Here is a 13,132-nt window from a genome sequence, read left to right as displayed (position 1 = left end):
TGAACACAGCAAGAAACTTTATTGAACGAAACAGAATGTCCAAGTGGCCCCCTCTCTCCCTCAACGCAACGGCGTGTTGACAGTTTTCAAGAGCCCGTGGTGGAAATTACACGTTCCTGTGGTGGGTGTCGTGTGGACTGTCACGTTGAGCCCTTTTGTGGATTTGGGAGGCATTCATCCAGCCGTGGATTGAGCGTGGCAACGGCGGCCGGGTTGGCGGTGGTGGGAACAATCACGGCAAGAAGGGCCTGGGTTTGATTCCCGCGTGGGGCGCCTCTCTGTGTGGTGTTTATTCTCACAAATCGGTTTATACTCTGCGTGTGTCCCTCCGAGTGCCCGCGTGCTACAGAGAGCACGTGGCAGGAACCTCCTGAGAACGAGCCCTGATACTCGGCGAGGCTGAGTGGGTCAGCGGAGTTGTAGTCATGGCGATGACGAGCGAGTGAGGCTGGGTGAGCGAGTCGTCGTCATGGCGATGACGAGTGAGTGAGGCTGGGTGAGCAGAGTCGTCGTCATGGCAATGATGAGCAAGTGAGGCTGGGTGAGCGGAGTCGTCGTAGTCATGGCGATGACGAGTGGGGCTGGGTGAGCAGAGTCGTCGTCATGACAATGATGTGAGGCTGGGTGGGTGAGCGGAATTGTCGTCATGGCGATGATGGGAGGGGGGGGGGGACCGCGTGTGCTGGCGTCTCGCGCAGTACGTAGTTTATGACTCTGGAGGGGGATGATGGGTTTGAGTTGAATGAGGAGTGAGCGACGGGTGGGTTGAGTGCGGGGTGAGTTGAGTGCGGGGTGAGTTGAGTGCGGGGTGAGTTGAGTGCGGGGTGAGTTGAGTGCGGGGTGGGTTGAGTGCGGGGTGAGTTGAGTGCGGGGTGAGTTGAGTGCGGGGTGAGTTGAGTGCGGGGTGAGTTGAGTGCGGGATGAGTTGAGTGCGGGGTGAGTTGAGTGCGGAATGAGTGAGGCAGGGTGAGTTGAGTGCGGGGTGAGTTGAGTGCGGGGTGAGTTGAGTGCGGGGTGAGTTGAGTGCGGGGTGAGTTGAGTGCGGGGTGAGTGAGGCAGGGTGAGTTGAGTGCGGGGTGGGTTGAGTGCGGGGTGAGTTGAGTGCGGGGTGAGTGCGGCAGGGTGAGTTGAGTGCGGGGTGAGTGCGGCAGGGTGAGTTCAGTGCGGGGTGAGTTGAGTGCGGGGTGAGTGCGGCAGGGTGAGTTGAGTGCGGGGTGAGTTGAGTGCGGGGTGAGTTGAGTGCGGGGTGAGTGAGGCAGGGTGAGTTGAGTGCGGGGTGGGTTGAGTGCGGGGTGAGTTGAGTGTGGGGTGAGTGAGGCACAGTGAGTTGAGTGCGGGGTGAGTTGAGTGCGGGGTGAGTTGAGTGCGGGGTGAGCGAAGTGAGTGCGAGTCAGATTGAATGTCACTGCTGAGAATGTGGCTGGTGCATGAGGTGAGGCGAGTGAGACTGGTGGTGTGAGAGGTGAGTGTCCCATGGCCCCGGTGAGCGTGGCGCTCACAGCATGCGCTCAAGTGCCAGGGTGATCCGGTTGCGTGCCAGCTCCAGTTGGTGGACCCGGACCTCCACGCGGTCGCCGGGGCCCAGCAGGAAGCTACTTCGCCGGTCAGCACCCCCCTGACCTGCGAGACGACAACACCACCCCACACTCACCACGACACACTCACCACACCACCTTCGCCATGCCACAATCACCACACCACCCTCGCCATCCCCACCATCTTGGGCTCTCCTGTTGTGAAATGTTATCTCCCTCGCCTGGTCTACAGGAGGTCGTGGGGTCGATCCCATCCCTGACGCCTGCTGCTGTATATTTGTAGTTGCGTCTCTCTCTCTCTCTCTCCCCCCCGCGCCGTCGTGTGGATTTGTTTCCGGATCCCTCCTGTTTTCCCCTCCACAGTTAGAATCAACGTCATGGGATGAGATCATTTCCGCTGCTGTAAGATTTTCCCACGATGATACGGCCACTTCGTTGGGCCATCATTTGTGATGACCAGGTCGCTTCTGAATAAAGAGCCACACAGCTCAATGGGGCCATACCTGGGAAAAACGATCTTCTTCGGCTGATGTAGATGCAGAGACAACAACGACAATGTCACATTCAGGTGCTCAAGCCAGCAGATAGCCGCGTCAGCAGGAGCACTAGCGGAGTAGGAGTGCATCATCATCACTGTGATGATGTCTCCTCCTTCATATTTGTGGATCAGGCATCATTTCGGCGTTACACGTTGTACGGTCTCTCTATTCTGGGTGACCACAGTCACACCACTACTGAAGGGAGTTTTAAAGTGTGTACTTGTGCATCATTAGCTATTATCCGCCATGTACTGCTGCCATGGTTTGTGCAGTGGATGATGCGGTTTAGTTTAATGGATTTTAGTATTAGTTTGATTCACGATTCAGTTTGAGGATCGGGGGAGCAAAACACCACCACTGTCTCACCGTGGGGGAGGGCACCCGGACTCTACCACCACTGTCTCACCGTGGGGGAGGGCACCAGGACTCTACCACCACTGTCTCACCGTGGGGGAGACCACCCGGACTCTACCACCACTGTCTCACCGTGGCGGAGGGCACCCGGACTCTACCACCACTGTCTCATCGTGGGTGAGGGCACCCGGACTCTACCACCACTGTCTCATCGTGGGTGAGACCACCCGGACTCTACCACCACTGTCTCATCGTGGGTGAGGGCAGCCGGACTCTACCACCACTGTCTCACCGTGGGTGAGACCACCCGGACTCTACCACCACTGTCTCACCGTGGGTGAGGGCACCCGGACTCTACCACCACTGTCTCATCGTGGGTGAGGGCAGCCGGACTCTACCACCACTGTCTCATCGTGGGTGAGACCACCCGGACTCTACCACCACTGTCTAATTGTGGGGGAGAACACCCGGACTCTACCACCACTGTCTCACCGTGGGGGAGGGCACCCGGACTCTACCACCACTGTCTCATCGTGGGGGAGAACACCCGGACTCTACCACCACTGTCTCACCGTGGGGGAGGGCACCCGGACTCTACCACCACTGTCTCATCGTGGGGGAGAACACCCGGACTCTACCACCACTGTCTCATCGTGGGTGAGGGCACCCGGACTCTACCACCACTGTCTCACCGTGGGGGAGGGCACCCGGACTCTACCACCACTGTCTCACCGTGGGGGAGACCACCCGGACTCTACCACCACTGTCTCATCGTGGGTGAGGGCACCCGGACTCTACCACCACTGTCTCACCGTGGGGGAGACCACCCGGACTCTACCACCACTGTCTCACCGTGGGTGAGGACACCCGGACTCTACCACCCGTGTCGCTACTCCCACTGCTGCGCCCGATATAATATTTGTCGTCTTCCCCCGCACCCCTGATTATAGCGCAGTTAACCACGTATTGCGCGAAAGAAGTTCAACGTACATCCATACGTACAATTCAGGGGAGATCAGCATTCAGGGCGATTGATGACCCAGCACTCCCCAATACACTCCGTCCACTCGCTCGCTCGCCGGTGGTAGGTCGTCTCTTCGTGACTCTTCTATCGCTACCACTGCCACGATTATTATTGGTTTCGTGAGATGTTAAAGGCTCTTTGCTGGCAGGGTGAGGTCACGGGACAGACCCAGCAGGTGCCATCGGTTGACCGACTGAGATGACCGGCAGATGAACCACCTGTGCTCCCCTGCTGTGCCAACTCGCTGCGTTTCAGCCGCCCGGCGCTCCGCTCATTGTTGTGAGTGCGAGCGACTGCTAACCCCTCCACCTGGCATGATTTTCTACCAAATACCATGGTGGACAAAGCCAACGCACACACGACCACACACACAGATCTCCCCTATAGCCTTAACAGGCTGTTTGGGGCAAATGCTGTTAGCGAGCAGCACCTATAAAGGCCGGCATGGCACACGAGGGGGTGGGTGGCCGCACCAGGTACTCATTTGAGGCTGAGTCGACCTAGGGGAGTCGACACACACACAGATACACATGTGCACACACGTGCACACATACACATGCACACACCCACACATGCACGCACGCACACACACACACACAGACACACAAGCACACATGGACACACAAACACACACACACACATGCAAAGGCACGCGCACATGCATGCACAAGCGCGTGCCACACACAACACTGAGCGTGCCACACACAACACTCTGCGTGCGTGCGTGTGTGCGGCCCACCTGTGGGAAGCATGTTCTGCGCGGTGATGAACCTCCTGGGAATGAGGCCTTTCTGGCCCACGCCGATATCGACGAAGGCGCCGAAGTCGGTGTAGCTGTCGACGCGGCCCTGCAGCGACATCCCCACGTGCAGCTCCTCGAGCGTCATCACCGTGCGCCGGAAGATCGGTTTCTGCAGCTCTGACACGGGGAAGACACGAGCGGGGGGGGGGTGTGATATACGGGGGGGAGATTCGGGTTACAGGGAGACACGGGGGGAGATACGGGGATGCAGGCAGTCACGGGGGAGATATGGCCATACGAGGAGACACAGGGGGAGATACGGAGGGAGACACGGTGTGAGATACGGGGATACAGGGAGTCACGGGGGAGATACGGGGATACACGGGAGAGAATGTGCGTGAGCGAGTACCGGCACGGATGTCGTGGTCTTGAGGCTGCTTGAGTCCGTCCAGCACAATCTGCAGCGTGGGCACTGTGGTGCCCACGGCCTGCGCCAGCGCCTCCACGGAGCCATGCTGGGCCAGCGCCGCCTCCACGCGGCCCCGCAGCTCGGGCCGCCCCACCTGGCGCCGCGCACACAAAGACAAAGCTCCCCGCTGTAGCCTTCGCGTGCCGTTGGCGCGCGGCAGCGGAGGTCGGCCACCTTCGTCCGCCCAGATGGCGACGTTTACTCGCCGCCACGCCGGTCGCTTGTTTGAGGTCGAGTCAACCCAGAGGAGGCCCGTGACCGCTTCGGAAGACGTTCGCCGTCGACGTTGCCGGTCAAGAGCGGGGATCGAACTCGGCTCGCCGGGTTCACGGGGTTGGGGCCGGCGCGCTGGTGCAACGCGGGCAACACGGACGCCGCGCTCGGTGGCGGCCGTCCCGATGAGCCCCGGCGAGGGGTGAAACCGCTGCCCTCCGCGTCGTCTCGGCACGGCCACGCGCGCCAGGAGGGTCGCCGGCGCAGTTCCCCTGAGCCGGTGGTCTGGGCAAGGCCGAATGCTTTTGTACACGCAGTGAGCGCACGCAGTGAGGGCTCGCTGGGGAGAGCATCGATAAATCAACCGCCCCCCCATGGTCCCCCAAGTTCCCACCACCCCCGCCCCGAGCCACTCCCCCCCACACCGATCCCCCCTAGCCTTGCACCATCACCCCCCCCCAAGCCCCCCACCTGCTCGGCGGAGCCCCCGATGAGGTGCAGGAGGCGATGGGCGATGCCGTACGACTCCGGGTGGATCCACGTGCGGTCCAGGGGGTTGGCGACTTCCTCCTCCCCCTCCTCGGGGCCCCCTCCCCGCCTGGTGCGCTTCTTCCGACAGGGAGCCGGAACGGGTTTAGCCTCCGGCTCGGAGCCTCCGCCACCGCCGCCGGCACCGACGCTGCTCGCGGAGAAAGGGACGTTGGGAAGGAGGGGGAGATGGAGCGACCGGAACGGCACGAGCGGATTAGCAACGCCGACTGTTGCCCTGCGGCACCCGGTGGAGCGGTCGCCTCCCAGTAGCAGCCGGGGGGGGTTGGCGAGGGGGGGTTGGACGAGCCGGGCCCCGGGGACCGTACCTTGCGGACGACGAGGTGGCGGGCCCCGTGGAGCCCGAGGAGGAGGGCGGGGGGTTGACGCGCACGAAGCCGGCGCACTGCAGGAACGTTTTGGGCCCCAGGCCCTTAACGCGGAGCAGCTGCTGGCGGCAGAGGAAGGGGCCTTGCTGCTCACGCCACTCCACCAAGCGGCGAGCCAGAACGCTGCTCAGCCCGGACACGTACCTACACGCACGCGTACACACACGCACGTGTACACGGGAACACACGCACGCACGTGTGGGAGTGTGGTCGTGCATTAGTGCAGTAGTCTACGAGCGCGGTAGTGAATGTGGTAGTTTTTGAGCGTGGTAGTGAGGGTGGTAGTGGTGGTGAGGGTGGTAGTGAGCGTGGTGGTGGTGAGCGTGGTGATGGTGAGCTTGGTGATGGTGAGTAAGCGCGGTGGTGAGCGTGGTCGTGAGCGTAGCGATGGTGAGTGTGGTGGTGGTGAGCGTGGTGGTGGTGAGCTTGGTGGTGGTGGGGACAGGCGTCCATGACGTCTCCTGATCAAACCCCATTTGGCGGAGCCAGGAGATTGAATCTTTACCCTCGGGGCTCCTCCAGAAACAGAAAAAAACCACTGCTGGTGGCCACGTGGAATGTTCGAACGCTCACTGCGGAGGAGAGGCTGCCACTCCTATGCCGGGAGCTGGACCGGTACCGCCTGGATCTCTGTGGCATTCAGGAGGTCCGGTGGGCCGGTAGGGTGGACAGTCCTCTACTCGGGGCAGGAGACTACTAAACAACAGGGAGTAGCTATTCTTCTGAACAAAAGAATGAAGAGGGCGTGGGAGCGTGGCGGTGAGGTATCGGTATGGGAAGCTGTAAGCCCCAGGCTACTTTGGGCTCGCCTTCCCATCAACCAGAGGCAAGGAGTGGTGGTCGTGGTTACTTATGCCCCCACCGAAGATGAACATCCGTGGAGGGATGCAGGCAAGGCCAATGAGTCAGATGCCTTCTATGACCTCCTGTCACAGGTGCACGCTAAAGTGGCCCTTCGGGATAGGGTCATCTTGTTGGGCGACTTTAATGCCCGAGTTGGTCATGATGCTGGCACCTGAACTGGAGTGATTGGAAGGCATGGGCCAGATCAGCTCAATAACAACGGTAGGAGGCTGCTAGATTTTTGTGCACCCCATGGGCTTGTAATTACTTCCGGCATCGGCGCATCCACACAACATGGATGCATGCCGGGTCCAAGCAAGAACATCTGCTGGACTACGTAGTGACGGAACAGCGGATGCGGGCCCATGTCCTTGACACCAGGACCTAACGTAGAACTAATCTGCCCACTGACCATCGACTTGTCATCTGTAAGATGCGCCTGCCATTCTTCCACTCCGGTGGTGGGTGTACACCCAGGACCCCATTCAAACCCAGTGGCCTGGTCTCAGTTAGCTGATGAAAGATGCAAGCGAGAATTACATCATTGCTTGCGGCTGGGGTTGGCATTGTCCCCCACTCCTGCTGATGTCGAGGGGAAATGGGCGAGGTTTAGGACTGTGGCTCATGCAGCTGGAATGGCTGCTTTCGGTATATGGTCCAGACCGCCCCAGAAACCCTGGCTAACAGAGGTGTTCAGGCTGGCTCAGAAAAAAGCGACAGGCCCACTCTCATTGTCTACAGCATCCCACGTCAGACAATGAGGAGGCTTACCGCAACCTTCGCTCGGAGGTTAGGAGGGTCGTGAGGCACTGCAAGGATGGGTGGTGGTTGCGGGTTGCTGAGGAGATGGAATCTGCCTCAATGGCCCGCGATCACATATCGCTCTTTAACTCCATTAAAAAAATTACTTGCAGCGCCACACCGATTACCATCATTAGGGGAAAGAATGGTGATCCAATCTCCGACTCTCAGGAACAGGTTTGCAGATTTGCTGAGCATTTCTGTGAGGTCCTTGGGGAGGGGAAATCCCTCAGCCTAAAAAACATCGGTGCCTCAAATATTGGAATAATAATTCACCCCCTGTGAGTGGCTGGCTGAGGTGCCATCTGTTTAGGAAGTACTGAAGGCGATCCAGAGTCTGAGACCAGGAAAGGCACCGGGCAGAGATGATCTCCGAAGCGAAATGCTGAGGGAGGGTGGAATTTGTGCACAGACTGCCCTACATGACATCATAACAACAGTCTGGACCATTGGACGGGTTCCGCAGGATTGGAAGGATGCCCTGGTGGTCCCCCTCTTTAAGAAGGAGGACCGCACAGACTGTAACAACTACAGGGGCATCTCACTCCTCAATGTGCCAGGAAAGGTCCTGGCAAGGATTATCCAACATCGCCTTGCTAGGCACGCTGAGAAGAGGCTTGCGGAGCCCCAATGCGGTTTCAGGAAAGGGCGTCCTGCACAAATGCCATATTTTCTGTCCGTCTGCTACAGCAGACCTGGTCAAGGCCTATGATACCATCAGTAGGCCTGGGTTCTGGGTTGTACTTTGTGCTTTCGGAGTCCCTGACCCTCTGCTCACGCTCATTAAGAACCTTCATGATGGTGAGCGGGCCCGGGTAAAACTACGTGGCCGGGAGTCAGAGCCATTCCCTGTTCACCTTGGAGTGCAACAGGGATGTCCTCTGGCTCCCACATTATTCAACGTAGTTCGTGAAGCTTTCAATGGCTGTACCGGAGGAATTTCCACCTGGTACAGATAAAATGAGAGGCAGATCGATGCCCGGGTGCGGTCAGGGGATGGCTCCCTATTGGTCAACCATGTTATGTATGCCGATGATCTGGTAATTGATGCTCACTCAAAGGAGGAGTTGGAGGTGCTGCTGCTGAACCTTGCCACTAAGAGGTGGGGCCTTACCATCAGTGCAACCAAAACTAGGCACCTGCCTGGTCATTTTGTACCATCAGACACTCCACCCCCACAACTCGCAATCGGAGATAGGGCAGTTGTGGAGGGAGTGGAGAGTTTCCCATACCTGGGCAGTGTGCTCATGACCGGCTCTGGTTTGACAGCAAAGGTCTCACTCTGAATCAGTCGAGCGGCATTATCTTTTCATCGGCGTCATCTGGTCCAACACCAATGGAGACTAGGCTCTAAGAAAAGCTGTCTCGGGTGTGGACCAATCAACTTCAAGGACAGTGCATATCATTATCATTATCAGAGTTGTTTCTTTTATGTTTGCATTTTGACTGCGTGTGTTGTGGTTATTGCAAACATGATGCCTTGTATAAAGGTGTCCGTTTTTGTACCAGTTGAAAGGGTAAAACCCTATCACTATATCTTTTCATCAGTTGCGTAACGCTGTGTGGATGCTACCTGGTCTGTCGTTCCACACGAAGCTTCAGGTCTTCTCGGCCACAGTCATTCCCTCCCTTCTTTACGCTTGTGAAATGTATTAGGACATCTTTGCCGATTAGAAACATTTAGGCTAGCCTGCCTATGATCCAACCTGGGTTTAACCAGGCTGGATTGTGTGAGGAGCTCCATCGGTGAGCTCTTCTGGCAGGTAAGGCTGCGTTGGCTGGGTCATGTAGCCCGTATGCCCAACCACCGCATGCCTAAACAGCTGTTGTTCGGCCGGATAGAAGGGGCTAAACGGGCACGGCACGGGCTAAAGAAGCGATGGAGTGATGTGGTACAGGAGGATGTGGAGGAGGCTTGTGAAGGACGCTAATGGGCAGTTGGAGGCAGTCGGCCTTCAACAACAATGGAGGGCGGAAGAGCGACGCTCACAACAACGAGCAGAGCGCCGGGTGGCTAAAGCACAGCAAGTTGGCACAGTAGGGCGCACAGGTGGTGCATCAGCCAGTCATCTCGGCAATCTCAGTCAATCGACCCGTGGCACCTGGGTCTGCCCCGTGACCTCCTGCCAGAGGGCGTTCGACACTTCACGTGGCCTCAACGTGCACATAGCCTGGCACAAGCGTCGTGGTGACATCACAGCCACTTGGTGGCGAATGGCGGTTGTTGTTGTTGTAGTTGTGCTGGTGAGTGTGGTAGTGAGTGTGGTGGTGATTGCCGCACCCCAGCAGTGTGACGGAGCAGGCGTTGATGTCCACGCCCACGAAGCTGACGCACTCCTCTACCACGCCACGCAGCGCCACCTTTAGCTGCGCATCCGGCAGGTCGTGCTGCATGCCACCACCACATCAACAACAACCACCACCGCCACCATAACCACCGCCACTATAACCACCACCACATCAACAACAACCACCACAACCGCGACCACCACATCAACAACAACACCCAACACATCCAACCACAACCACCGTCACATTAACAACAACCACCACCATAACATCACCACCACAACGCAACAGATGAGTGAGCGTCCGCACACCTGGTACATGCCGATACCGAGGTGCTTGGGGTCGATCTTCACCAACTCTGCAAGAGGGTCTTGCAGACGGCGAGCGATGGACACTGCAAAGACAAAGACCCCCCCCGCCCTGTTGTAGCCTCCGCAGACTGCTGGGTCACGTGCCGTTGGCGGGCGGCAGCCACGAAGGCCGGCACGGCGCACGGGGGGGGGGGGGGGGGGGGGGGAATTTGCGGACTGCGGGGCAAGCGGCACGCGGGGGTCGCGGGGGTCGCGGGGGTCGCTGTGCGTCACCGGCGCTGCGCAGGTTGGGGTCCATGCCGGGCATCTCTTGCTGCGCCTCGGGGCTCACGCTGTAGATGGAGGAGCCGTTCTCGTTCACGATGCTGCGCACGGGGGGACACGCGGCGGGGGGGGGGGGGCCACACGGGGTCACAGGGGAGTCACACGGGGGCGTATGGGGGGGCGTATGGGGGGGGGTCACACAAAGACACACGAGGGTCACAGGAGGGTCACAGGAGGGTCAAGGGAGGTGGAAGACGAGAGGGGTGGTCAAATTGGAAGGTGGGGAGGAAGGTGAGAGTAGGAGGTGAGTGTGTGAGGTGAGTATGAGGTGAGTGTATGAGGTGAGTGTGTGAGGTGAGTGTGTGAGGTGAGGGTGTGAGGTGAGTGTGTGAGGTGAGTGTGTGAGGTGAGGGTGTGAGGTGAGGGTGTGAGGTGAGTGTGTGAGGTGAGGGTGTGAGGTGAGGGTGTGAGGTGAGTGAGTGAGTGTGTGAGGTGAGTGTGTGAGGTGAGGGTGTGAGGTGAGTGTGTGAGGTTAGGGTGTGAGGTGAGTGAGTGAGGTGAGGGTGTGAGGTGAGGGTGTGAGGTGAGTGAGTGAGTGTGTGAGGTGAGTGTGTGAGGTGAGTGTGTGAGGTGAGTGTGTGAGGTGAGGGTGAGAGGTGAGGGTGTGAAGTGAGTGTGTGAGGTTAGGGTGTCAGGTGAGTGTGTGAGGTGAGGGTGTGAGGTGAGTGAGGTGAGTGTGTGAGGTGAGGGTGAAGTGAGGGTGTGAGGTGAGGGTGTGAAGTGAGGGTGTGAGGTGAGGGTGTGAGGTGAGTGTGTGAGGTGAGGGTGTGAGGTGAGAGTGTGAGGTGAGTGAGTGTGTGAGGTGAGTGTGTGAGGTGAGTGTGTGAGGTGAGTGTGTCAGATGAGTGAGTGAGTGTGTGAGGTGAGTGTGTGAGGTGAGTGAGGTGAGTGAGTGTGTGAGTGTATTAGGTGAGTGTGTGAGGTGAGTGTGAGGTGAGGGTGTGAGGTGAGGGTGTGAGGTGAGGGAAGGGACTGAGGTGAGTGTGGGAGTGACTGGGTGAGTGTGTGAGGCGAGTGTGTGAGTGTATTAGGTGAGTGTGTGAGGTGAGTGTGAGGTGAGGGTGTGAGGTGAGTGTATGAGGTGAGTGTGAGGTGAGGGTGTGAGGTGAGTGTGTGAGGTGAGGGAGTGAGTGAGGTGAGTGTGTGAGTGACTGGGTGAGTGTGTGAGGTGAGTGTGTGAGGTCAGTGTGTGAGGTGAGTGTGTGAGGTCAGTGTGTGAGGTGAGTGTGTGAGGTGAGAATGTGAGGTGAGAGTGTGAGGTGAGTGTGTGAGGTGAGTGAGTGTGTGAGGTGAGTGAGTGAGGTGAGTGTGTGAGGTGAGTGTGTGAGGTGAGTGTGTGAGGTGAGTGTGTGAGGTGAGTGAGTGAGTGTGTGAGGTGAGTGTGTGAGGTGAGGGTGTGAGGTGAGTGTGTGAGGCGAGGGTGTGAGGTGAGTGAGTGAGGTGAGGGTGTGAGGTGAGGGTGTGAGGTGAGTGAGTGAGTGTGTGAGGTGAGTGTGTGAGGTGAGTGTGTGAGGTGAGTGTGTGAAGTGAGGGTGAGAGGTGAGGGTGTGAAGTGAGTGTGTGAGGTTAGGGTGTGAGGTGAGGGTGTGAGGTGAGTGAGGTGAGTGTGTGAGGTGAGGGTGAAGTGAGGGTGTGAGGTGAGGGTGTGAAGTGAGGGTGTGAGGTGAGGGTGTGAGGTGAGTGTGTGAGGTGAGGGTGTGAGGTGAAAGTGTGAGGTGAGTGAGTGTGTGAGGTAAGTGTGTGAGGTGAGTGTGTAAGCTGAGTGTGTGAGGTGAGTGAGGTGAGGGTGTGAGGTGAGAGTGTGAGGTGAGTGTGTGAGGTGAGTGTGAGGTGAGTGTGTGAGGTGAGGGAGTGAGGTGAGTGTGTGAGGTGAGTGTGTGAGGTGAGTGAGTGTGTGAGGTGAGTGTGAGGTGAGTGTGTGAGGTGAGTGAGTGTGTGAGGTGAGTGTGTGAGGTGAGTGTGTGAGGTGAGTGAGTGTGTGAGGTGAGAGTGTGAGGTGAGTGTGTGAGGTGAGTGTGTGAGGTGAGGATGTGAGGTGAGAGTGTGAGGTGAGTGTGTGAGGTGAGTGAGTGTGTGAGGTGAGTGAGTGAGTGTGTGAGGTGAGTGTGTGAGGTGAGGGTGTGAGGTGAGTGTGTGAGGTGAGGGTGTGAGGTGAGTGAGTGAGGTGAGGGTGTGAGGTGAGGGTGTGAGGTGAGTGAGTGAGTGTGTGAGGTGAGTGTGTGAGGTGAGTGTGTGAGGTGAGTGTGTGAAGTGAGGGTGAGAGGTGAGGGTGTGAAGTGAGTGTGTGAGGTTAGGGTGTGAGGTGAGTGTGTGAGGTGAGGGTGTGAGGTGAGTGAGGTGAGTGTGTGAGGTGAGGGTGAAGTGAGGGTGTGAGGTGAGGGTGTGAAGTGAGGGTGTGAGGTGAGGGTGTGAGGTGAGTGTGTGAGGTGAGGGTGTGAGGTGAGAGTGTGAGGTGAGTGAGTGTGTGAGGTGAGTGTGTGAGGTGAGTGTGTGAGCTGAGTGTGTGAGGTGAGTGAGGTGAGGGTGTGAGGTGAGAGTGTGAGGTGAGTGTGTGAGGTGAGTGTGAGTGTGTGAGGTGAGGGAGTGAGGTGAGTGTGTGAGGTGAGTGTGTGAGGTGAGTGAGTGTGTGAGGTGAGTGTGAGGTGAGTGTGTGAGGTGAGGGAGTGAGGTGAGTGTGTGAGGTGAGTGTGTGAGGTGAGTGAGTGTGTGAGGTGAGTGTGTGAGGTGAGTGTGTGAGGTGAGTGAGTGTGTGAGGTGAGTGTGTGAGGTGA

General features: G+C 58.2%; 1 protein-coding gene across 4 annotated transcripts in view; it reads right to left on the bottom strand.

The window, feature by feature from the left end:
• SRBD1 (S1 RNA binding domain 1) overlaps positions 1-13,132 on the bottom strand; it is a 49,630-nt gene continuing 36,498 nt past the window's right edge. For all 4 annotated transcript variants that reach the window (XM_078617025.1, XM_078617024.1, XM_078617027.1 and 1 more), the window contains exons 15-22: positions 10,311-10,402; positions 10,038-10,120; positions 9,719-9,825; positions 5,734-5,937; positions 5,348-5,555; positions 4,604-4,757; positions 4,192-4,371; positions 1-1,620 (exon numbers count right to left, since the gene is read on the bottom strand). In XM_078617025.1, the coding sequence (XP_078473151.1) occupies positions 1,496-1,620; positions 4,192-4,371; positions 4,604-4,757; positions 5,348-5,555; positions 5,734-5,937; positions 9,719-9,825; positions 10,038-10,120; positions 10,311-10,402 (1,153 nt within the window). In that variant the 3' untranslated portion in view covers positions 1-1,495. The remainder of the gene's footprint in view (positions 1,621-4,191; positions 4,372-4,603; positions 4,758-5,347; positions 5,556-5,733; positions 5,938-9,718; positions 9,826-10,037; positions 10,121-10,310; positions 10,403-13,132) is intronic.

Source organism: Lampetra planeri, chromosome 52 (assembly GCF_965212315.1).
Source record: "Lampetra planeri chromosome 52, kcLamPlan1.2.h2, whole genome shotgun sequence".
Classification (NCBI taxonomy): Eukaryota; Metazoa; Chordata; class Hyperoartia; order Petromyzontiformes; family Petromyzontidae; genus Lampetra; species Lampetra planeri.
This window is presented reverse-complemented; position numbering and strand designations above follow the sequence as displayed.